Source organism: Dromiciops gliroides, chromosome 3 (assembly GCF_019393635.1).
Source record: "Dromiciops gliroides isolate mDroGli1 chromosome 3, mDroGli1.pri, whole genome shotgun sequence".
NCBI classification, from domain to species: Eukaryota; Metazoa; Chordata; class Mammalia; order Microbiotheria; family Microbiotheriidae; genus Dromiciops; species Dromiciops gliroides.
The window spans coordinates 215010608-215037801 of record NC_057863.1 but is presented as its reverse complement, the minus strand read 5'-3'; the positions used below and the strand labels follow the sequence as shown (position 1 = coordinate 215037801).

Genomic DNA, 27194 nt, shown 5'->3' with positions numbered 1-27194 from the left:
CTTTTTTGCTCTTAGGTTTTGCTCGGAATCTATCAGAAGGCAACAATGCCAATTATACAGAGTATGTGGCCACCAGGTGGTACCGTTCCCCTGAACTGTTACTTGGGTAAGTAATAATTTCCCAAAGTACAAAAAATATGGCCTAATCTTTCTTGATCACTTATTAGGAACCACCGAGGAAATCAAGCATTGTTTGAGTTGATTAGGATTATAGATTGTGATTGTTTCTGAGTTACCATTTGTGTGCTTATGAATGGTTGTCCAGTCAGGTATAGGATAAATAGCTTGGATTAAAACGCTGACTTGCAGCTCACTGGCTTTAAAAAGACATGAAACCAAATCATGTACAAAAACCACATTTTATAATGTAAAGGCTCATTCATGTCAGAAAGTATGGTACAGTTCTCATTTCAAATATTTTGTCCTTTATCCTTCCAACCCATCAAAATGTACTAGGAATTCCAATATTTGGGTAATAGCTGAGTAAAGCAAGTCAATAAGTAGTAGGGTAAATATATATATATATATATATTATATATATATATGGCAATAGATTAAAAACCATGAAGCACAGAGGCTTCTGAGCTACAAAATACAGAGATCATTTATGAAAATAAATATATCCTTGTTCATATTTATCTTTGTTTGGTTTTTTTTTTTAGTGAGGCAATTGGGGTTAAGTGACTTGCCCAGGGTCACACAGCTAGTAAATGTTAAGTGTCTGAGGCCAGATTTGAACTCAGGTACTCCTCACTCCAGGGCCGGTGCTCTATCCACTGTGCCACCTAGCTGCCCCTCATATTTATCTTTCTTCATACATAGGATGCATACCTGTGTTACTGAACATTCACAGAAACACTGGCCATAGTAAGACTGCCTGCTGTGTTGTGTGCACTATTGTAAAAACTCACACCGTTGTAGCAGCAAGGAAGAGATATTTGACCATATGTTCTGATTTTTGGTTTTAAAAATATGTTCACTGTACCCATTAGCCCAATGCTGTAGGCAATCAGTGCTGCCTACAGTAGGCTAGCATTTCTCTCAGTAATTCTGCTTGTTCAGTCCCCTTTCAGTCTTTACCAGGTCTTGAAGAAAAGAGCTTCTGGTAGGTATTTTAGTATATACAGTCCCCAACCTAATCTAGATATACTGAAACCTCATTGTTACATTATTTGCCACTAAGGAGAATTCATCATATAGATATAGAGATAGAGATGTCTCTCAGGTCCTGTATGCCTTATCAGGAATCCTTCTTTGTGGCAAGTGAGACACAATGGCATTTGTTTGCTCCAGTTAGATTCTTGCATTCCTAGCCTGTTGATATGAGATAGTAGCAGGAAACAGGGCTGTTTATGGGAGAAATAGAACATTTCTTTAAATCAGTTGAGTATCATACATTTTTAATTAAATGGGATTTTGTTTATTAAAGAGATTTTTATGAAACTCAGAAGTCATTCTGTACATATTAAGCATATAGTTGTATACTAGCATAGGGTTTTGGCAACTTCACCCCTCATATAAAAAATGCCAAATAGTATAAACTACTCTCCTCAGTGAGCCTTAGAAATACTCCTGCCTGTGGATCAGGTGCTTTTCCCTTTGCTGGAGCTGTTGTGTTTCCCTCATACAGTCCCCTCCTAATTCAAAAGGAAATGAAAGATTGTTCTTTTTTCCTTTCTCTTCCTCATATCGACCATTATTTCTGCTGCCACGGGAATATCCTTAGTTTCAGTTTCTGAAAGCATTTTTCTGGTCAGTGTTTAAAATATTTTATATTCGTGTAATGTGTTGAAGTTGTATTAATATTCTGTTATTATGACAGTTTTCAGACATTTTTTCAAATACCTCGTAGCTTTCATTTAAGCTTAAGTTATTTTTTTTTAATTAAAGCAGTTATGATATTTAAGGACCTGTATATTTTTCATTGTCTTCTAGGGATGGTTTGACAAACTCACGTGGTTTAAAACAAGTTACCAGGCTTGTTGCTGCTAGGCATTTGTGTAGATTTAAGAATCATAGCTGCAGTTTTATATATCTGAAAAATCCCAAATATGTCTGAGCTATCTAATAGAAAGGTCCCACATTTCTTCTATCTGTCTAATGTTCAACATTTTGATCTAAGCTATCTTAGAACACAGTTATGAATCTAAAAGCAAAAAAGGCCTTGGAGAAAATGTCTGTCACAGAATCCATGTACTTTACCTGAAGGAGGGGACTTAGAGCTAATCTCTAGCTAGAGGAGGAGCTGGAATCATGTATATAATAGCAGAGCAGAAGTGATGGAGTTGGGGGTGGGGGAGGCAATGCTAAGAATTGAAATGTTAAGTAATAACTGACATGTTGGCCAGACAGTCAACCTAGAGCAAGACTGTAGTCTGGAATCACTTAGTATAGGGACAGACAGCCCAAAGAAAACAAGTTAATAAGTCAATATTATATTAAATTGATATTAATAAATAATAATTTAATAAAGCACAGTGAACATCATCATGGATATCTTTTAAATTACATTGCATTTTAAATGCAGGAAAGTGTAAATATTTCCCCACAAGAATGTTGAAAATGAAAACATGTTTAGTGCTTACATGGTATACAACTTCTATTGGAAAATAGATGAAACAGCTCATTTCCCAGCAGTGTAAGATGAATAAGATGTTAGCTGAAGCAAAATGTACCTGTCTTCAACACAGATAGGGTTAAATACCTTTTGTCAGATGATTATAAGCTTTTTTTTTTTTTTTTGGTGAGGCAATTGGGGTTAAGTGACTTGCCCAGGGTCACACAGCTACTAAGTGTTAAGTGTCTGAGTCTGGGTTTGAACTCAGGTCCTCCTGACTCCAGGGCCGGTGCTCTATCCACTGTGCCACCTAGCTGCCCCTGATAATAAGCTTTTGAAGATTTAAAAACATAAATATGAACAGTTTTCAGACAGGCAGATTGTAAGGAGACTGGAGTGATTTCATTTTTATTTCTTCAATACTAGTACCCAGCACAATTGCTTTGCACAGGATAACCATTCAATAAATGTTTATTAATTGAATTGAATCACTGAATACTTACTAACTAAATTAAACAGATCACCGAATAACTATATTTTAAGTGGCCACATGCATTGGCATTCTTATGTAATGTTTGACAAAAATGAATTTCTTTAATTTTTCATTTTAGCCTTATCATATAGGCATTCTCACTATACTTGGCAGTTTTCTATTGTCTTGAAGGCTTAAAGATGCTTTAAAACACTAAATTTTAATTTTTTAGACAGAAGAGTTTAGAAATATGTATTACTTCTTTAATTGGTGTAATAATTATTCCTTTTGCTTTTCAGAGCTCCCTATGGAAAATCTGTAGATATGTGGTCTGTGGGCTGTATTCTTGGGGAGCTTAGTGATGGGCAACCTTTATTTCCTGGAGAAAGTGAAATTGATCAACTTTTTACTATTCAGAAGGTGCTAGGACCACTTCCATCTGAGCAGATGAAGCTCTTCTACAGCAATCCTCGTTTCCATGGGCTTCGGGTAAGGGATTTTGTTAGGGGGATGGGGGTGGATTTTAATTTGCTCTAGAATTTTAATCATTGTTCATTAGATCTATATGTACTAATCTATTTATTGAATACCATTCCTTTCCCCACTAAAATGTTTATAATTCCTTATGTATTTCCTTTCTTAAATTTGATAAAGTATTCCTTAACAACACTAGACTATTTATACTGCCACTCTGCTATTTAGGGTTGGAGATAAGGATGGGGGCCAGATGTTTAGGATAGGGGGGAAACGAGCTGGCCTGGCTTCATTTCCCACCTCTGAAATTATGTGTGTGACCTGGAGATCACTTTACCTGTCAGGGCTTTCATGAGGTCTTGAAGATTCTAAATTGCTGAAAAGACACATTAGTAAAGGGAGTTTCCTCACTTGCAAATTCCCTATATCAAGTGATATGTCCAGTACTAATGTATAATTATATAGAGAATGTGCATATAATGTATGACTTTTTTTTTTGGTTTATTGATATAATATAAGCCCCTTGAAGGCAGGGAGTTTTATTTTTGAGTTTGTATGCCTAGCACCTAGCCTGTTCCATAGTAGGCATTTAGGTTAATAGTAATTTGGAGAAGATGCCTTGCAATAATCACTTTATAATTTTTGTTATACTTATTGAAGGGCCTGTTTTTTTTTTGTCACAGTAAGAAGAAAAGTATATTAAAAAAACCAATATACTGTCTTAAGCCTTCTTTCTTCTGTTTCTAATATTCATAAAGCCTTTAATAAAAGCACTGGAAGGAGATTCTTCGAAAGTTGAGCCACTCTTGAAGTTATGTATGCTGAATTTCTGTGACAAATGCACACTTTCTCCCCCTTTCCCTTGGACCTCTCTTAAGTCTAGCTTAGATAGTAACTAAGCTTTTCTGATATAAGATGATAGCAGGCATGGAAAATAATCTGATTTCTCTTCCCCACAGCCCCATCTTCACCTCTTGTGAATTGTTTATTATATTCTCTATTTCTTCTTTTACCATATCCTTCATACCTTAATTAGTTCCATTTTATAGAATCCTTGTCACCCATACAAAGATTTTCTCAGTTATCTCATTAGCTTCCATGGGCTCAATTATCTCTATGCAGATATCTCCGAAAGGTAGTCAGTCCTAGTCTCTCTCTTGACCTCCAGTCTTTTATAATCAGTATAATATATATATATATATATATATATGGCAATAGATTAAAAAACATCCACTGTCTAACTTCCCTGTCAGATAAGGGGAAAGGGGGAGAAAATATACAACTGGCTAACAATCCATCTGCCATATAAATTCAATATATATAACTTCAAAAGTGTTTAAACTTTTTTTTTTTGAGGCAGTCTGGGTTGTAATTTGCCCAGGGTAACATGCCTAGTAAATATCTAAGGTCATATTTGGACTCAGGTTCTCTCCTGACTTCAGAGCCCATCCACTGAGCTACCTAGCTATCCTGAATGTTTAAACTTTCAAAGAATCTCCTTCCAGTGCTTTTATAAAAAAAACTTTGTATAAAAACTTTGTTTTTAACACTCACAGGGGCAGCTAGGTGGCACAGTGGATAGAGCACCGGCCCTTCCAAGTTCAAATACAGCCTCAGACATGTGACACTTACTGGCTGTGTGACCCTTGGCAAGTCACTTAACCCCAATTGCCTTACCAAAACAAACAAACAAACAAAAAACATTCAATAACCCCTTTATCTCTGCTACTTTACTTAGCCAAAGTTCTTGAAAAAGCTGTCTACATTTATTGCCTATACTCCCTCTACTCTCAGTCTTTTAAAACCTCTAAAATTAGGCTATTTAAGCTCACCACTCAACTGAAAAGGTTTTCTCCAATGGTCCTCCCAACCTCTCCCCCCCCCCCTTCCCCCCTCACTCTTCTTGACCTCTACAGCAGGGCTTCTTAAACTTTTTCCATTCATGACTGCTTTTCTCCTGAGAAATTTTTATGCAACTCCAGGTATATAGGTATATAAAATACATATACATAAACTTTTACTGTTGCCAAATTTTTCTCAACCCGGGGGTCATGACCCACTGTTTAAGAAGCTTTACTCTATAGCATGTGCTATTGCCAGCCTTCTGTTCAGATGTCCTACCTGTTCAGATTAGACTTCTTTTGTTTTGTCCCAGAGGGCAGAACTAATAGCAGTGATCTGAAATTGTAAAGAGGCAAATTAATGCTTAATATGAAGAAAAATAACATTTATCCCACATACTGAGCCTCATCTCCTAATATTTAGCTTTCCTCTAGTTTTAGTGGTGTTAATAATTGGATCATCATGGAATTCCAGGCCCCAAAGGCAAATGGTTTAAATTCCCTATCCCTAAGTGCAATTTAGAACACATTTTATTAGGAAGGGGAAATAAATGGAAAAACCCTGTCTTAAGCCTAGTTTTATTATCATCTGTTACTAAACTACCTTGGTTTCAGGAAACTTATTCCCTTCATCTGCAAGGTTTCCTTCTTTTTATTATCCAGTCTCCCAGGAACATTATTTTAGTAGGGGAAAGAGAGGACATCCCTCTGTGACTTCAGTTAACACCCAAGGGTTAACTTCCAAGTTCCTGGGTACATACAACAAGTAACTTAGTTAAGGTTAAGTGCACAGAGCAAAATTACTACACTAGATCAGTTACAGAAATAAAAGTATCAGGCAAGTTGCTCTGTTGCAAGTTGTCATGAATTTCTTTATATAACTGTCACTAGAAGATTTTACCCATTCCAAAAATAATACTTTGAAGTTAATACTGTCTGATAGAGGGAGCAAACTGGGCTAAATTCTAAAGCTGTGTAGTAATTCTTTTGATCTTCATATAAAAGGACACTCACTGAGTCATTACTGATAATCAGATCTGCTTAAATAGCCATCATCAGATAATCCACTTCACAAACTTTGGAATTATGAATGGGAAAACCTTCCCCAGTTTTATCTATTTAAAGCCTACCCATTCTTCAGCACGTCTTAAATCCCAGTTTCCTTATGAAGCCTTTTCAAAATAGCACCATCTGTCATTAACCTTTGCCCTTCCTGACTACTTATACCTATTTTTATATTTAATGTATCACTTTATGTTAACACATATTATTTTTCTCAACTGGCTCATGTAAGTCTTGTCTCTGCAACTAGACTCCAGGTAGGAAATGAGATATATAGCTCTCTTTATTTCTACCTTAGAACCTAGAACAGTATTAGACACAGAGCTTATGCTTAGTAAATATTTATTGATAAGACTTCCAGATATAGTGAGAGAGTCTTGAACTACAGAAACACTCTAGGCTTAACTTCAACACTGTCCACCCCTCAACCCAGAAGACCAAATAGGGTGACTGAGTTTCTGTGACCTTGGTTCTTGCCTAGAAATGCATCCCTTTAAAGCTGCGAGCATTCACTATTACCTCAGTTGGCTAACACACTTTCCTACCCTTGAATTACTTAATTCCTGTCTAATTAGGAACAAAATGTCTCCAACTCCTCCTTGCTTTTTTTTCACCACTATCTGCCTTATACTATCTCAACCATGTCTTACTATAATCCATCTTCCTTCCATCTTCTTGTCCCCCAGAAGACCATCCTCTCCAGACTTGACTGTATTTTGACTCACACCCTCCAACTGGGGCAGGGGCGGAGAGGGGTAAGGATAGCAATATTCTTTGCTCTCTGCTGGCCTTTCCAGACTCACCCGATGCCTGATATCACTCAACAATCTCTCCTTTGAATTTCATTCCTTTCTTAAGGAATTTTGCACTGTCATTCTCTCCTGTCCAACTCCTAGTCTTGTATTAGAAAGGGAAAGGTAGAAGCCTTTATTTAACATGTACTATGTTCCAGGCATTGTACAAAATCCTTTTTGCAAATTCTATCTCATTTGAGCCTCACAACAACTCTGAAAGGTTGGTTCTGTTATTGTGCCCATTTTGCAGTTGAGGAAACTGAAGCTAACACAGGTTAAGTGACTTGCCCAGGGTCCCGTGCTAGTAAGTATCTGAGGCTAGATTTGAATTAATATTTTTCCAATTCTAGACCCGGATCTCCTTCATCAAATTAGTAAATACTTTTACTGAGCATCCACATCCCTGTTTTATGCTCTGACTAGTTTTTATTTTTGGAGGGTTATTGAACAGGGTTATTTCTTTTGTTACATCTTCCAAGGAATACTGGATGATATTGATCTAGGAACACTATTGATTAAGAGCCTGTAAAGTGTAGTTTTGTTCTTGTGATCAACAAACAGTGTGATGGGATCTGCTCTACAACTTTAGTCAGTTGTGAGGTGCTACAGATGTGGTCCATTGTTGAATATCACTTGGGAAAGCCTTCATGTTCTTTACAAATATTCATTAAAGATGTCCTCGATTCACGTATAACTGACTGCCATAAACATTTTCTACAGATGGGAGGGTAGACACATAATTCAGGAGTTATTAATGTTTCAGTATTTCCTTTGTTACATCAGTCCCTCGATGCTCTCATAATTCTATTGCCTCTAGCACAGATTTTCTTTAAATATATTTGACCCAATCTGCCTTTTCCCATATTTGTGCCTTAAATAAAAATAGTAATAACTGGCTTATTTGACATTTTAAGGTTTACAAAGCTCTTTCCATTATTGCATTTAGTTCTCACAAAAATCTTGGGAGGCATGAACCGCTGCTATTATTATCCCCAGTTTACTGTTAGAGTTACTGAAGCTAAGAAAGGATAAGTGACTTGCCCTCGGTCACACAACTAGTAAGTGTCTGAGGCAGGATGTGAACCCAAGTCTTTGTGACTCCAAGTCAAGTATTCACTGCCTCTCTTTAGAACTGAAAGGAATCTTGGAGTTCTTTCTGTCCCACCTCTTCATTTTACAAATGAGGAAATTAAGTCCTTTTTGGGAAAGAGGGACTCACCCAAGGTCACAATAACTTGTGTCTTCAGCCTCCAAACCCTTCCCACTTTTGGCCAGGAGGTGAACCGTGGGACATTCTAGGGCTCTTGGCTACTTTCTCTAAGGAAAAGAAGGGAAGCCCTGCATTGCCTCTTTGTTGTAGCCTCTCCTCTGTAGAGTGTAGAGACCTAGGATGCCAGGACGACTATTCTTATTCTTTTGAGACAGTCTCTATCTCATGTTCATTTTTCTCTCCTTTCCCTCTCCATAACTCATCTACTGCTTTCTCAAAGAAGTGAGCATCTCTTTCTTTTTCTTGTAGCCTGCCCCTCACTTATATTCGAGTACTCTAGAGAGGCCCCTACATAAGTATGATCTTCAGTGAAAGCAAAACTTCTCCAAAAAGACTCTATTTAAAATACTGTCAGCAATGAAAAAGTGTTCTCATGATAATGTCAGTGGCTTTTTAAAGGGTTCCTTGTATTGCCCAAAGAGTTATTTGCAGAACATACAATTTGACTGGTTGGCAAGCAAAGAAAATTATTAAAGGGGCCTTTTGTATACTATTGGGTTTTTTGTGCGTGTGAGGCAATTGGGGTTAAGTGACTTGCCCAGGGTCACACAGCCAGTAAGTGTTAAGTGTCTGAGGTCTGATTTGAACTCAGGTACTCCTGACTCCAGGGCCGGTGCTCTATCCACTGCGCCACCTAGCTGCCCCTTGTATACTATCTTTAGAGAACTTTGCCACTCATTTGTATTCATCTTTAATTGGCTGCTCTTACTTGCATTTTTGGCATGTGCTCGAGTGCCTCTGTTATGTGTATGCATGCATGCATGTCTGTATACACATATATAAAAACCTTTCATCATTTTAAGAATACTAATGACAAATAATTCAGTACATAGAACAACTCTTAAGCAATCACCATTTATTTTTTGTATTATACTATTTCTGTGTATCCTGAAACATCAACAAAACATACTCTGATGACATGACATAATTTTGGAAAAGCTTACAATAAGCGGTATTTACCAGTTGGGCAGTAAGATTGAAATGGTTGGGATGTCTTATCTTTAAACTTTAGTTATTAAAGTCTACATGTTAATATGCCATATTATCATGTTAGAAGGGATCTTGGAGACTAACTAGTGCAATTCCCTTATTTTGCAGATAAGGTAATTGAGATGTCAAGTGGGTCACAGAGATAATTGAATGTCAGAAGCAGGATTTGTGCCCATATTCTCTGACTCCACAAACTGAGCTCTTTTCACTATGTCTTTCATGCTAAACGAATGGGTTCCATTTTGTAGCAATTTTAAAACATTTTTTTAACACAATGAATTTGATTTGTTGCCTTCTCATTCTATTTTGTTTCCAGCATTTTGGCTTTTTAGTGAAATTGTAAATGCTTTATTACCTCAGTCTGTTGCCATGGAATTTAGTCTCATATTCAGTTCCATTTAAGGAATTTTTAAGTTGAGTGTATTCAAGAAAATTTTGACTTCTAAGTGCTATTTTTTGTGGGGTTTTGTATGGGATCTATGATTTCATTCCTTTGGAAATTCTTGGTGCAGGAATTCTTCACCAGCGGAGATCAGCACCTACTCTGCAACTTAGTCTTAGAAATCATTGGAGGGCTCAGTGACTTGCCTGGGGTCACACAGTCAGTCTGTGTCAGAGCCAGGGCTTTGATCTACGTCTTTGGGGGGGGGGGGCAGGGCAATGAGGGTTAAGTGACTTGCCCAGGGTCACACAGCTAGTGTCAAATGTCTAAGGTCGGATTTGAACTCAGGTCCTCCTGAATCCAGGGCTGGTGCTTTATCCACTGTGCCACCTAGCTGCCTTCGATCTAGGTCTTCTTGACCTCCAGGCTAGTTCTTTTTCTACTTGGCCACAGCTACTGAGGGAAAAACAGTACTTTGTAAGTGTGCATTAGAATTCTCAGCTTATGAACTGATGTTGAGTGAGATGAGCCGAACCAGGTGAACATTATACACAGTATCAACAGCACTGAGTGTTGATCAACTGTGATAGACTTGACTCTTTTCAGCAATACAATGGTCCAAGATAGTTCCAAAGGACTCAGGATGGAAAATGCTCTCCAAATCCAGAAAAAAAGAACTGTGACATCTAGATGCAGATTGAACCATACTATTTCTATTTTTTTTGGTTTTTGTTTTTTGAGGTTTTTCCCTTTTGCTCTAGTTCTTCATTCACAACATGACTAATGCAGAAATATGTTTAATGTGATTGTACATATATAATCTATATCAGATTGCTTGCCATCTTGGGGAGGGAGAAAAATTTGAAACTAGAAATCTTATAAAAACAAATGAAAACTATCTCTACATGTAACTAGAAAATAATAAAATACTTTTATGATTAAAAAGAAGAATTCTCAGCTTAATATTGACTTATCTCTGAAAAAAAGTCACTTCTGGCATACAAGCCCCCTGGCTTATACAGTTGGTAGGCCATCAAAGTAAAATTTGTTTGTCAATCAAGAAATATATGTGCCTAATGATTGGGTATATGGGGTGAGTAAGAGTAAGGAGTTGAGAATGATACCAAAGTTGTGATCCTGAAAGACTAGGAGGATGATGATGCCCCTGGCAGAAATCAGGAATTTTGAAGGAGGGGGACCTGGGGAGAAGGGAACAAGTATTGTTTTGAACATGTTGAATTTGAGATAACTACAGGACATCCAGTTTGAAATGTCCATAGGCAATTGTTGACGACCCACGTGTTGTATTTCTGGTCAGCCAGTCTTGTCTTTTCTACCTCTGTGGCTATATCCTTTTGTCTCTACTCACATAGCCACTATTCTAACTCAGGACTTCACTTGTCACCTGGACTGTCAGTCTCCCTGTCACAGTCTCTCCCCATTCTAATACATATTCCACATAGCTACCAAAGTGCTTTTCCTAAGGCACAGGTTTGACACTGTCACCCTCCATCAGTTTATGTGTGTTCAGGACCTCTTCTTCCCAGCAGAACAGGCATTACATTTGTATTACCCACGTTGATATTCTCACCATTAGTACTGGTATTAAAGAGTTGACAGTGTACAGCTAAATAGCGATTAGAGTGAGTGATGGATCACATGAGTGGTATCATTATTCAGATGCATATATCCATTGGGTTCTAGTGAAGGACTATATTTTATAGAATTATAATTTCAAATAATACAAATTACTATGGAAATGATTTCACCAATATTTTCTACTTATTTTTTATATACTTCACTTACAGTATTGCTTTCTTTGTCATCTTTCTTCTGGGATTCTTTGAACACAATTCACACTTTGGAAAGGCTGTTCCTGCTAACTGATCCATATCATTTTTATAGATCTTAAAAGTAATTCACACATAGAATAATTTTAGTGATATGATCATTTTGTGGTATTATGTCGTCTTTCTTCCACTACACATCTCTAACTTCATCCCTGCACACTAATATTTCTCTTATGTTATGTTTGCAGTTCCCAGCTGTTAATCATCCACAGTCTTTGGAGAGAAGATATCTAGGAATTTTAAGTGGCGTTTTGCTTGACTTAATGAAGGTACGATATTGTGCTGCTCTTTCTTCATGTATTATATTCTTCAATTTATATTTGATTTCTCCAAAGAATATCTCACAAAGCATTATGTGAGTTGGGCTCTTTATTAATAGATAAGAGATTTGCCATAGTGAATTGTGGAGAATGAATTGTAAATAATATGGATAATCTATTAGGTTATAGTAGAGTCTTCTGTTTTAACATCATATATACAGTATGGAATATTTGCACAAATATTTGTTGATTAATCATAGACCTTTAATACTTATTTAATTTTTATTATATCGATAATTGGCCATCAACAATATTAATTTATCATATCCTGCATTTGAAGCCCAGTTAATCAGCATATTAGAAAAATACGAGGAACTTGTAATCTGAAAAATATCACTTCATCAGTGATGATTTTTATATTTGTTGCTTTTCCTGAAGTACCAACCAAACTTACTTGATTAACTTTTTAAAAAATATCAGTAAAACGGGGCAGCTAGGTGGCACAGTGGATAAAGCACCGGCCCTGGACTCAGGAGGACCTGAGTTCAAATCCGGTCTCAGACACTTGACACTTACTAGCTGTGTGACCCTGGGCAAGTCACTTAACCCTCATTGCCCCACCAAAAAAAAAAAAAAGAAAAAAAAATCAGTAAAACAAAGTGGAAAGACTACAATAAATTGAATTTTCTATTTTTTCTGTCTTTGTCATTTACCTTACTTTTAAACCCGGAACTAAAAAGTAATAAGAGTACTTCTGTTTTCATAAGATCATTCTGAGTAGGCACTGCTTTATACCATTGTTCTAATGTTGACTACGTCTGTACGTCCAAATTGAGTATTATAATGCAGCTGGCCATGTATGTAATATGGATCCATTATGTCACTGATTCAAACAGAATAATTGGTAGTCAGTATGAAGAGAAGTAAAGCAATTGTATTAGTTGTGTTATAGGAGAATGGCCACTGTGTGTCCTTTTTCTTATTGGTGTGAAGTTTGAGACAATTGACTAGCTATTTACTGGCTTCTTAGTCATTTCATAGCAGGGGCCTGATCTCATGAAGGAATTTATAAACCAGAAATTTTATAAGTTATATGTACAGTACTTTCTACTGATAACATTTTAAGGCCACATTTTAGTGTAAAATTGCATCATTAAAATAAAGCTGGCTTATAGAAATTTGGTTTCCCCAAATTCATATATATTCATCTACTTTAAAATACTATTTTTGGACAAAGAGTCTTTATACTTATTTTTAGCTGATATCTTTTAAAAATACAATCATTGTAATGCTAATGCCAATGAAACCAGAATCATTCTGCACACACCCACACAAGGTAGCTTTTGTTCTCCAATTAGGAAAAGAAAAAGAATTGTGCAGCTTTCAGAGCTTTGTCTGAATCAATATTAATGCAAAATCACTTGCTTAGAATCAGTGGCTTAGGTTTCTGAACAAAAACCCTTTGACCAGAAAAGTGACTATTCTCATTTCCATTAAAAGTAGAACTCCAGATCTTAGCCTAGCTCTTGGGCATGCTGATAGAGGGACTTGGGACTGAGTTCAGAGTTCAGAGTCCTACACAGATTTGGTTCTGGTAAAATACTTTTCTTTTTTCTTGGAAGCTACCAACTCACAAGAGGATTTTGGCCACTGAGTATGTTTAAAATGATCCAATTTAAACCATATTCATTTAGCATTATTGTGTTCCCCATATGGCATAGATTCACAGGACTGGAAGGGATCTTAGATATCATCTTGGTCCACTCTCCTCTATTCATTTCACAAATGAAATTGAAGTCCAGAGTGATTAACTTGCCCACATTTTCACAGCCAGCTAGTAACAGCATCAATTAGAATCTAGATGTGATGACTCCCAGTCCTGTGCTTTTATTTATTTTCAACTCACTTGAACTTTATTTCTTTATTTGACATTATTTCTATTGATATATTTTTGGCTTTATTTCACCTTTTATTATTTCTTAATATGCTCACATTCTTCTACCCTACAAGCCATCCTTTACAATAAATATAAAAAATGAAAGAGGAAGAAAAATTTTGCAAAACCAACCAGTACATCGATATAACCAACATGCTTAACCCTCCATCTCTGCAAAGAACAGAGGAAATGGATTTACTCAACTTTTCTCAGGGGTCAATATTTGTTATTATTAATTAAACAGCCTTCCTTTTCTTTTTTTATTCTTCCCATTCACATTGCTATAGTCACCGTGTATGTTGTTTTCCTTAAACTTCCTTAATTAAAAAATTAAGACTGGTTTGATTTATTCATCTTTTAAGGTTTAAATGTTTACTAATAATCGGGAGGGGGAAAAGCTTTTTAAATTGACTTGATAGAAAAATTTTAAAAGTTTATTAATTAATTTTTGTCCACTTAAATTTATATTATTTTTCCCAATCCTCACTTTTTTCCTTTAAGAATTTACTGAAGTTGGATCCAGCAGACAGATACTTGACAGAACAGTGTTTGAACCATCCTTCATTTCAAACCCAGAGACTCTTGGATCGTTGTGGAACTTCACCTTCACGATCAGCAAAGAGAAAACCATACCATGTTGAAAGCAACACATTATCTAATAGGTAAAAAATAGCAGATAAAGTAGGTGAATGCTCATGTGATTGGTGGGTGGAACAAGGACCCGACCAGTCTATTAGATAGAATCAGATCGTGTTTAAAATCCTTTAGTGAGCAGCATATTCCTCTAGGTCTTGTGGGTTGTTTAGTCTGTAAATCTTATATAAAAACACAAATATCCTTCAAAGGATAACACATGAAGTCTTATCAACTAACACAGTGTCCTGCTATGACAGAATGAGGCATAGTATGTGACAGTGCTGGGGCAAAGGGGTGTCATGACAAGGGGTAGTGAATGATGTGAGGAGCATTTCAGAGGCGCCCATTTACCGTTTTGCCAAGGGTGAGCCTTCTACAAGTGTGTTCTAAGTAAATCTGAGCTACAGAATTAAATTCTTGGCAAAACAGTAATTATAAATAGAGCACAGCTATTTGATGTTATAAATCAAAGCTAACAGTTTCCTTGTTGGTCATTCTTTCAACATGCCTCATTAAATTTCTGTATGAATACTGTTGGCAATATTACAGTGTGTTACCTTCAGCTAACCAGAGTGGATACTAAGACAAATCCCAGAAAGCTGAGGCTGTGATTCTGTGCGATATTTAATTTATGGAAAGCACGAATTAATTTTTCCTTACGTATGCATCATTGTTAAAGAAGCAAAAAGCGATCATTCTCAAAAAGAAACCCTTTCAATAGAACATTGTATCTTCCTATAACAGAGATGGAATTTTAAAAACTTAGGACATAGTTCCCTGCCTTATCTGTAAGAACATCCTATTAAGTGATTTATTTATATTTTGTTAGTTTCTTCTGGTAACAGCATTTTACAGCTGTTGATAACTCTTTTGGAGACTTCTGGTTTCATTTACTTTCTCTTGCCTTTTTCAGAATATTGTTAGCTGAAATTTCTTTGGTAACTTTCAGTTTTAAAAGATATCATACTGATTTCATTCCAGGGAATTTTTATCCATTGAATCAAGGGCTTAGAATATTATTGTTTGGTTGCTTATCTTGAGTTTAGGAAGTTTAATAAGTGTTCAATCCTCTGCATTTCTGGGAATAACTTGTAGTTTGGGTCCTTTTACTTCTTTTCTACCATATAATTAGGAAAGGTGTATTGTGGTAGGATTTGGGGCCTATGAGTCACAGTGAATAAACATTTATTAAGCGCCTGTTTTGTGCCAGACACTGTGTTATGTGGGTTGGAGTTACAAAAGAGACAAAAGACAATCTCTGCCCTCAAGGAGCTCACTATCTAATGTAAACATCTTGCAAAAGAAATATGTACAGATAAGCTATATACAGGATAAATAAAAGAAATAATTATGAGAGAGAAGACATGAGAATTAAGTGATATTTTTCTGTTACTTCTTGTAGATAGATTAGGCTTCTTGTAGAAGGTGGGGTTATAGTTGGGACTTAAAGGAAGTCAGGGAATTCAGTAGTTGGAGAGGAGAAGGGAGAGCATTTCATGTTTGGGGGACAGCCAAAGAAAATGACTGGAGCCCAGATACAGAAAGTCTTATTAATGGAACAGGCAAGAGGCCAGTGTCATTGAATTGAAGAGAATGTGGCAGACAGTGAGGTGTAAGAAGAGTGGAAAGGAGGTGTGGGCTAGATTATAAAGGGCTTTGAATGCTAAACAAGGCGTTTTGTATTTGATCATAGAAGCAATTGGGAGCCATTGGAGTTTATTGAGTAGGGGTACGTATAACATGATCAGATCTGTATTTTAAGAAAACCATTGGTGATTGAATGGAGGTTGGTTTGGAATGGGGAGAGACTGGAGACAAACAGACCCATCATTAGACTATTGCAATAGTCTGGGCATGAGGGACAGTGCCAGAGATGGGGCATATATGAGAGATAGTACAAAGAAATTGAAAGGCTTTGTCAACAGCTCGTTTAAGGGGGATGAGAAATAGTGGAAAATCCAAGATGACTTATAGGTGGTAAAAGTAAGGGACTGAGGGCAGGGTTTCGCCCTAAGGGAAGTTAGGACAGGGAAAGGTTTAGGAAGAAGGATGGATGAGTTCTGTTTTGTACATGAGTTTAAAATATCTATAGGACATTAATTCAAGATGTCTGAAAGGAAGTTGGAAGTGTGACACTGGAAGTCAGCAGAGCCTGGGGCAAGATAGATGGATTTGAAAATCATCATCTTAGAGAAGATAATTCAAATCCATGGGAGCTGATAAGATCACCAATTGAAGTGGTAAGAGGTCCCAGGACAAAACCCTGTGAGAAACCTACAGTTTGAAGGTCTGATCTGGATGAGGATCCAGTAAAGGAGGTTGAGAAAGAGTGGCCAGAAAAGAGGAGAACCACTTAGAGACGGCGTCAAGGAGGAGAGAGGGATCAGCAGTGTCAAAGGCTGCAGAGAGGTCAAGGAGAATGAGGATTGAGAAAAAGACACTGGATTTGTCAATGAAGAGATCACTGGTAACTTTGGAGAGAGCAGATTCAATGGAATGATAAGGTCAGAAGCCAGATTTTTAAGGGGTTAAGAGAATTAGGAGAGGGGGCAGCTAGATGGCACAGTGGTTAAAGCGCTGGCCCTGGATTCAGGAGTACCCGAGTTCAAATCCAGCCTCAGACACTTACTAGCTGTGTGACCCTGGGCAAGTCACTTAACCCCCATTGCCCCGCAAAAAAACAAAAAAACAAACAAAACAAAAAAGAGAGTTAGGAGAGAGAAAATAGAGGCACCATTGTAGATGGCCTTTTTGAGGACTCTAGTCACAAAATATGGACACCTGATGAACCTGAGCTCACCAAGTTCTAGAACTCCAAAGCTTATTCAGGCCACCATCTTTAATCCCCCCAGTAGTGGTGATTATAGAGATACATCACCAAACCTGGCCTTTGTATCTACTTTGAGAAGGTGCTTTGTCAGGGGCAGCTAGGTGGCACAGTCGATAGAGCACCGGCCCTGGAGTCAGGAGGACCTGAGTTCAAATCCGGCCTCAGACACTTAACACTTATTAGCTGTGTAACCCTGGGCAAGTCACTTAACCCCAATTGCCTCACCAAAAAAAAAAGGAAAAAAAAAGGAAAGGTGCTTTGTCTAGAGAAGATTGATGCCATATGTGTTTCCTTAAGTAGAAATAGAGTTTTAGCTTTTGAACCAAAGAGAATCATATTATCTTTGAGACAGTTTTTCTTACTGATATTTGGCAGAGTTCCAATGTAAATAGAAATGTGAATAACCTGTCTATTTAAGAAACTGTATAAGGCTGCAAACCTTCTTTGGGGATCTGCAGATGCGCTTAGACTTGGTAAATAAAAATACTTCCAAACCATCTTTATTAACTTTGAATATTTAAAGTCACCAATATTCCATTGCTAAAACTATTTTCCCCACGATATAAGTTCAGTATGAAGGTAAGCATTACAAAAAGTTTCAAAGAATTCATAATTCGCCAAATTTATGCAACCAACTTTATCTCTCTGTGGGTTTATTTTGAGCCTGAGTCAGACTGTGATTATGATCTTCCTGACCTCCGTGGAGAGAACATGTGCATAAAATATTGTAGTATTCCTTTTATGGAAACATCAGCACAAACAGTCTCTCAGGGAATTCTATTCAGACAAAATTGTCATAACGTTGCTGGCTTTCAACAACATTTTCTCCCTTTTCTAGAGTACTATTCTAATGTCTCATCACAAATAGAGTGGAGGTCAAACTCCATCTGGCAGTACCAACCTAGAATGACTTTTAGGCTCTGTTGGGTGACTCTCTCCATCTGTTGTCTGAAGGCTAGCCTAGCCAAGTTGGGAGAGCCCATTGCCAGAAGGTTGGCTACCCTGGGATTAATTTTTTTGGCCATAGTTCCACCTTTAACCATCTATTAAGAAGTGAAGAAATTACTTTTTTTGTCATTAGGAGTCTTCGAGTCTTCCTGTGTATTTAAAGTAGCATAATAAATACTTGCTAACCCACACAAATTTTTCAAGCCCCTGGCACATATGATCAATCAATAAGAATTTATTTTGTGCTTACCATGTGCCAGGCACTGTCTAAGCATGGGGAGATAGAAAAGCAAAAACAGAAAAGAACTTTAGTCCTCAAGGAGTTTAAATACCAATGGAGACACGTGTAAGATAAATACAGAGTAGAATGAGAGTAAACTTAGAGCTGAAGGCTGAAATGACTGGTGGGGGACTGGGAAGGGTCGCAGAAGACAGGATTTATGCTGAGTCTTGAAAGAAACCAAGCTATGTGAAGAGACGGCGATGAGAAAGGAGGGCTATTCAGACATGGGGAAGACTTAGTGCAAAGGTGGTAGACGGAGTGTCCTGTGCCAGAAGCAAACAGGCAGGTATCACAAGGAAAGTATAAAATAGTGTGAGAAGACTACAGAAAGGAGCCCCAAGCTTCAAAGTGAGGACTTTCTATGTCATTGCGGAGGGGAAAAGGAGCCAGTGGAGTTTGAGAGAGACAGGGAGATATGTTCAGAAGGTATAGTTATAAATGACAAGTTGACTGGCTATGAGGGGTGGGTGAGAGTGAGGAGTCAAGAGGATACTAAGGTTGCAAACCTGGTAGATGGGCAGGAGGATGGTGCCCTCCACAGTAAAAGGGAAGTTCAAAGGACTGGGGCAGGCTTTCAGGGGAAATAGAACAAGTTCACTTATCATACTGAATATAATGGGCAGGTTAAGATTGAGATGTCTATGGGACATCCAGTTTGAAATGTCCATTGGGTACTTAGAGGTGTAGGATTGGAGCTCAGAAGAGAGACAAAGACTGGATATGTAGATGTGAGAATCATTTTGTATAGAAATGATCATTAAAGCCATAGGAACTGAAAAGATCACCAAAGGAGCTTATAGAGAAAGAACAGAGAAGTATGCCTAGAACAGAGTTTTGGGGATCACTTAGCATTAGGAGGCCATGTCAAGGATGGAATTCTTATAATGGAGGCAGAGACAAGTAGGTGGAGAGCCAAAAGAAAGCACTGTCATGAGAACCCTGAGAAGAGAGAGTACCAAGCAGGAGGTGCTCAACAGTATCAGAAGAGTTCAGGAATGATGAGGACTGAGAAGAGGACAAGAATGACAATTGAGGTCACAATAAGGAGGGGCAGCTAGGTGGCACAGTAGATAAGGCACCTGCCCTAGATTAAGGAGCACATGGGTTCAAATCCGGCCTCAGACACTTGACACTTACTAGCTGTGTGACCCTGAACAAGTCACTTAACTCTCATTGCCCCGCACCCAAAAAAAAATTATAAAAGGGGGAAGCTTGGTGGCTCAGTGGATAAAAGCATTGGCCCTGGATTCAGGAGGACCTCAGTTCAAATTCAGCCTCAGACACTTGACACTTACTAGCTGTGTGACCCTGGGCAAATCACTTAACCCTCATTGCCCCACAAAAAAACAAAACAATAAACAAGAACAAGAAAGTGAGGGCACCGAGTAATGATGACTTTTTCAAGTTTAGAAGAGGTGAAACTGTAATAATATGGTATTATAGGTAATGGGGATAGAAGAGTCAAATGAAAATTTTTTAAAAGTTTGGTTGAGTCTTGGTTGTATTTGTGGGTAGCAGGGATAGAGAGCAATTGAATATCAGTGAGACAATGGGAATTATGTTAGGAACAGTCTTCTGGACATATGGGAGGGACTGGAACTAAGGAAGCTTGGGACTGATCTTGGCATGGTAAGGGCCACCTCCTCATCAGTGACTGAAATGAAGGGATAGATTGTGCAAAATGATGTCAGTGATATATGATGTGATGAGAGAGGAGGGAGCCTCATTTTTTTTCATTATAGTATGATATGTGGTCCTCAGCTGAAAGGGTAGGAGATAGGATTCCCATGGGAGGTTTGAGGAGAGACAAGGTTTGGAGTTGTCAGCTGTATTGAGTGGGATAGGGAGTCAGAGAGGAGTAGAACTGCTTTGCTTGAAGTGTGGATCCCATTGAAATTAGATGACACAAATATGTAGTGGGCCCAATCCTGGATTCATGCTTTTCTCCAACTCTGTTTGGCAGCATATGAATAGGAGTGAAGGAAATGGATGAGGGAATAATCCAAGGTCAGGGGTTGGCAAGGCATGACAAAAGGGGAATTTGGCCAGGACAGTAAGGCAGGGGAGTTAGGAGTGAAGGATCACAAAGAGGGTGAAATTAAGAAGGGAAGAGACTTAGTGGTAAGATTTATTTGAATATCATTTTGGTACCTTATTTTACCTGTGCATTTTAAATTCCTGATATAAAAAGGGATATAATTGTATAATTGCTTAATTAGATTCTCTCTGCTAAATGACCTCTACTTTCCTTAGTCAGGTTTGTATCTAAGTCATTCAGTATTGCAATTAAGAGACATTTGTGGGAGTGTTAGAAACATTTTGGCAGAACAAAAGTCTCTACAATGGACCCTTTTGCAACTCATAATTCAAAGGAGAAAAGTATGTCAAAAAACAAGAGTTGATCATTACAAGCTTAAGTCTTGTCATGGTTGAAAGTCTTTATTTCTAGTGTGACTTTATCATTGTAGTTTCTTTTTTTCTTTTTTTTTTTTTTTTGGTGTGGGCAATGAGGGTTAAGTGACTTGCCCAGGGTCACACAGCTAGTAAGTTGTCCAGTGTCTGAGGCTGGATTTGAACTCTGGTCCTCCTGAATCCAGGGCTGGTGCTTTAATCCACTGAGCCACCTAGCTGCCCCCTATCATTGTAGTTTCAATGAAAAAGTATTTCAGTTACTGGTATACAATTGTAATTCAATTCAACATGGTATCATATACCTACTTGAGCTCCTACTGTGGGCCAGATACTGTGCTACATGCCAGGGATACAAATATAAAAATGAAATCATCCATGGCCTTCAAGGAGCATACAACTGCTGGCAGGTGAGTTGGGGTAGGTGTAACATGTACACAAATGGGTATGGTAGTAGAAGGTAAATCATGATAGAAGATACCAACAGGGCGATCCAGGAAGACTTCCTTGGGGGCGAGGGCGGGGTGGTGCGGGGTTATTCTTAACTGAGCCTTTGAAGAAAGTCAAGCAGGAATGAGGAAAGAGTACATTTTGAGTATGGTACTTAACATGTGCAAAAGGCAAGGAGACAAGAGAAATTACGTTGAGGGAACAGCTTGTAGTCTGGTTTGGTTGGAACTTGGAAATAATAAAATAGTAGTATGAGACCAGGCTGGGGCTCAATTATGGAGGGTTTACATTTTATACTAGTTGCATTGGGTACTACTGGATTTTTTGAACAAAGGAGCAACATGGTCAGACCAGTACCTTTGAAAGATGATTTTAGCAGTTGTGTAAAGGAGAAGGGTCCTGAGCAACAGTAGTGCAAATACACGTGTAGGAAAGGGCATGAATGAGAAGGACATGTTTTGTGGAAGTAGAATAGACAAGGCTTGGTTGAATTAGGGAGAGAGAGAAAGGCAAGGATGATTTTAAGGCTATGAGCCCAAAGTTGCCACAAGGATAGAGGTTCCCTCAAAGAAAATAGGAAAGTTTGGAGAAGATATGGGTTTAATGGAAAAAATAATAAGTCGTCTTTGATTTCTGAAGGAGAAACAACAGCAGCAGCAATGGTTTAGAACAGACCATATAGGCTTTAAACTACTAATCTTTCCATGAGGGAGACTATCCTTGAGAGATTCTTTTGCTATAGAAATAGCTCTCCAGGTCTGAAACTTACTATTTAGTTAATAGTTTTTAATTAAGTAAGGTAGGGTCTCGGGGGAGAGGGGAGGGTTGGTTTTTGTTGTTTTGTATTTAATAATGTGACTCTTGGGGCCTAGATGGAAGCTATTAATGAAATATGTTTGGGAGAAGAGACATTTAGCATTGCTTCAGGCTTCCTTAATGTCAGCTCTTTGAACAGCTTCTCAAATAGTTCTTGGCAGAGATCACCATCTGAGAAGTGGGAGGACAGGAAGAAGTCCCTCATTTATGATGCCTGAGCATACATGTTGATGGGGAAAATTTGAAGGCTTATTTTCACAGATTACCATACTGCTGAGAAAAATGTGACATTTCTTTCATTGCAGCATAAAGAGAATAAAATCCTCCCTGATCCAACCATCTTTGACAATAGCTATATTTGGAGCAAGGTTTTTCTGAATACTTGGAAAGAACAGAGAATCATTTGTTTGAATTGTTTCTTCTTCTTCTTCTTCTTTTTCTTCTTCTTCTTCTTCTTTCTTCTTCCTTCCTTCCTTCCTTCCTTCCTTCCTTCCTTCCTTCCTTCCTTCCTTCCTTCCTTCCTTCCTTCCTTCCTTCCTTCCTTCCTTCCTTCCTTCCTTCCTTCCTTCTTCTTTCTTCTTTTTTCTTCTTAGGGTGATCAGGGTTAAGTGACTTGCCCAGGGTCACACAGCTAGTGCCAAGTGTCTGAGGCTGGATTTGAACTCAGGTCTTCCTGAATCCAGGGCCGGTGTTTTATCCACTGTGCCACCTAGCTGCCCTGCTTGAATTGTTTCTTTAACAAAAACCTGTCCATCCCAAACTACAGTTTCTCTTTTTTGAAAGATAAAGATAAAATGAAATAATCTTGTTAATACATCAAAGTTCTACTTTTGATAATGAAGTTTTGTTTTGCATTAATGTTTTATTTTGTTTTCAAACTTATATTTGAAATAAACTTCTAAATTTGACAGAAAGCCTCTGTCAATTTGGAATAATGATATATGATACAATATCTATTTTAAGCAACTGTGAAAGCCTTGAAGGGTGAACCTTATCCTGTAAAAAGAACTCCATTCAGTATTTGATCCCAGTTTAGGGTACAAAATAGAAACTACACAAATACTACTTGTCCAGAATGTCAGTACAGACCATATTCTGTTTCAAACCTCACAGGACCTTCTGGGTAGAGACTACCACACTAACATACCCCTGCCCCCGCCCTTTCTCTAACTCTGAAGTGAGCTGGGATAAAGCAAGTAAAATAAGAAATTCTTTGAACTTAGAAAAGAGTGATAGATAAGTAAATACACCTCCAACCCTATCCTTTTTTTTCAAAGCTCCTAGATTTTTGTGTATATGTTTGTGCATATGGAGAGAGGGGTTTGGCTTTGTAATTGAAGCGGCTTTTCCTCACTAGGGTGTTTTGGGATGTTTAAAATGGGATAAAGTGAAAAACCGAAGGCAAAATGTTATTTACTGGTATTCAAGGAAAACAAAGGAACTCTGAAGAGCCTTACTACTGCTCATAACTCTTCTATTCCATAGATGCTCTATTATCAAGTATTTCTTTATGAAATGTGATTCTTTCATGGACAAAGCATTAATCACACTGAAATGTTAATTCTTGCGAGTTTGTGGAACTATCAGTAGGGCAATTATTTCCGTGTGCCATCTGCAGGATGGTATGTGGAAATATTATTATAAAAAGCTTTGTCATATATATATATATATGTGTATATATATATATATATATATATATATATTTGGCAACAGGATTTTGCCCACAGTTTACTACAATGTGGACATTTTCTTTTCAAAAGCAATTCTATTCCTTGAGAAATCTTTAACATCTGTCACTTAAAACACATTTTTGTATATGTCTGTTTGTGAGGCAAGTTCCTATGTTAATGCTTCTTTTGTTTTTAATGTAGAAATCAAGCCGGCAAAAATGCCGCTCTGCAGGCACATCACCGATCTAACAGTAAGGACATACAGAACCTGAGTGTTGGACTTCCACGGAGTGAAGATGTGCTTCCAGCAAGTGAGAGCTTCCTCAATGGAAATCTTTCTGGAGCTTCCCATAGTCCCATGCACACCAAACCCTATCAAGCAAGTAACCCACCTGGATCTGCAAACAAAGAGCTCACCAGTAACAACATTCCACATCTTCTTAGCCCCAAAGAATCAAAATCAAAAACCGAATTTGATTTCAGTATTGACCAAAAGGCTTCTGAGGGCCCAGGCACAAAATACCTTAAGTCAAACAGTAGGTCTCAACAGAACCGACACTCTTTTATGGAAAGTTCCCAAAGCAAAACTGGAACACTACAGCCTGGTGAAAAGCACGGCCGGCATAGCTACATAGACACTATTCCCCAGTCTTCTAAGAGTCCTTCTTATAGAGCAAAGGCCAAAAGTCATGGGGTGCTGACTGACTCCAAATCTGTGAGTAACCTTTCTGAAGCCAGAGTTCAGATTTCTGATCCCAATAGCAGCAGGTATTTTCCGTCCAGCTGCCTAGACTTGAACTCTCCCACCAGCCCAACCCCTCCCAGGCACAGTGACAGTAGAACTTTGCTTAGTCCTTCTGGGAGAACTAACCGTAGTGAGGGCACTCTGGACTCACGGCGAACAGCAACAAGGCATTCCAAAACAATGGAGGAGTTGAAACTGCCCGACCACATGGATGGGAGCCATTCACACTCGCTGTCTGCACCACATGAATCTTTTTCCTATGGTCTAGGCTATACCAGCCCTTTCTCTTCCCAACAGCGGCCTCATAGGCATTCCATGTACGTGACTCGGGACAAAGTGAGAGCGAAAGGCTCAGATGGAGGCTTGAACATAGGGCAAGGGATGGCAGTCAGAGCCAACAGCCTTCAACTATTATCACCACAGGTACAACTTAGGCTATTCACCAGATCTGTTGGCACATCACGGGAAGATGGTGCAGAGGATTTGAATGGGGTCAGTCTGAAATTTTGCCTGTTGTAGGATATCTTAAAGAAACACAATAGGGGTAGTTTCTAAACACTTAAAAGGAAAAAAAGTGAATCAACAATATCTGTTAAAAATAATAATAAAAATAAAACAATAATAATGCCGAATCTTTGAGTCATTAATAATTGGGCAATAGAGAGGATTCAGTAGTTTTCTAAAAATCCAATTCCTTTGTTAAATTTTACATTACAGCATTTTTTTTTCTGATAGAATTTAATTTTGAATAAATAGTGAAACCCATAGGGTTTTTCCCCCAAAACTTTTCACTTGGAGGGTGAATTCACAGACATTTTTTCCCATCTCACCAACCCACATTCTCTCAGCACCTTTCTTAATGACTGCTTTGCTGATTTGATTTCCTAACTCAAGCCAAAAGTTTTTAAATGGTTGCAGATAACTTTTAGATTCCAAATTTTGGAGTGAATTTTTGATGTCTACAAAACAACAAAAAGATAGATTTTTAAATCTTAATGAAAACAAAAGTTTGGAGCCATCTTAATGGTTTTCAGAGTCCTGACATGATTCCTCCTAGTTTAAAATTGATAGTACCTTTAAAGGTACAACAGCGTGCTTTGAAATTATATTTTTGTAACATTACACATTTACCTGAATCAAGGAGAAATGAGGTGAGATTTTTCTTTTGATGGAAAATGTTTTAAAGGGAAATCATTGTTAACCATTATCCTTTTAGAAGCCTATTGTATTCCAAATATATTCAGTCAGGCTAGTGGTAATAAAAATAGCTCATATTTATGTGGCCTTTGGAGTTTCTGAAGCACTCTCCTCGCAGCCTTGTGAGGTATGTAATACCAGCATTATTATCATCACCATTTTACAGATGAGGAAACTGAGTTTTAATGGATCCCCTAACTTTCTCCCATGACACAGGTAGTAAAAGGCACAGCAGGGACCCAAACTCTGGGTCTTATGACTTATTCTCTAAACCAGCATGTGCCATAACCGCTTGAGAATATAAATGAGGCCATGATCATCCCATGCATCCAGAGAATAATGAGATAAAGGTTAAATAACATTCTGAAAGATAAGAGTGTATCAGTCAGTGAGTATTCACTGAGTTCTTTCTAATGTGCTCAGCGTGGTGCAGACACCATGGGGGAAAACATTTTTTAAAAAAATGTTTTGTGTCCTTAGGGAGTTTGCAATCTAGTTGCAGAGACCAAAAATGACATATAAATCGGAGAACCACAAGGGAGATATTAGTGGGAGCTGGAGCAGTTGGAGAAGGCATTCATGAAGGAAAGGGATTTGGGCTGAGGCTTAAAGGATGGTAAGATTTAGACAGATGAATGAGAAGATTTCGGGGTGGTTTGGTGGATGACGTGATCAAATAGGAAAAGGCACAAACATTCAAATGGCAACAGAGAGAGGAATCTTTGGATCAGACTATGGTAGGAGAGTATTAAGAAATGAGTTTGGGGGCAGCTAGGTGGCGCAGTGGATAGAGCACTGGCCCTGGATTCAGGAGGATCTGAGTTCAAATCCAGCCTCAGACACTTAACACTTACTAGCTGTGTGACCCTGGGCAAGTCACTTAACCCCAATTGCCTCACCAAAAAAAAAAAAAAAGAAATGAGTTTGAATATGGAGATGGGCGGGGTGGGGCGGGTCAGATCATAGAAGATCAGGTGGGAGACCTTGGATTTGATGCTTTAGGTTCTGTTCCTAAGCAAAGTAAAAGCAAGTCAGAGAAGCAATCTAGAAATGTCTGGTAGTGGTGTACAGGATAAATTGGAAGGGGGAAGACTAGTAACAGAGAGGCCAACTAAGGAATTTTCAGTAATTAAATCAGGAGGCCAAAACCAAGGCGGTAAGAATAGAGAGCATAAATCAGAAATCCATGAAAGATTTGGTGAAAGATTAAAGGTGGGAAATTTAGAAGAATCAAAGACATCTCCAAGGTTTTTATTTGATGGGTTAAAGGGATCATAATATTGCTGAAAGGAATAAGCCAGCTGAGAAAAAAAACTTGGCTT

The 27194-nt window shown here is 38.0% G+C and overlaps 1 protein-coding gene across 10 annotated transcripts in view; it reads left to right on the top strand.

Annotated features, from left to right (window-relative positions):
• CDKL5 (cyclin dependent kinase like 5) overlaps positions 1 to 27194 on the top strand; it is a 245965-nt gene that overhangs the window by 180721 nt on the left and 38050 nt on the right. For 8 of the 10 annotated variants that reach the window (XM_043992518.1, XM_043992514.1, XM_043992513.1 and 5 more), the window contains 5 exons: positions 16 to 106; positions 3329 to 3518; positions 11881 to 11961; positions 14390 to 14550; positions 24132 to 25167. In XM_043992518.1, coding sequence (XP_043848453.1) covers positions 16 to 106; positions 3329 to 3518; positions 11881 to 11961; positions 14390 to 14550; positions 24132 to 25167 — 1559 coding nt within the window. The remainder of the gene's footprint in view (positions 1 to 15; positions 107 to 3328; positions 3519 to 11880; positions 11962 to 14389; positions 14551 to 24131; positions 25168 to 27194) is intronic. The other 2 variants (XM_043992520.1, XM_043992522.1) reach the window with 1 other exon arrangement.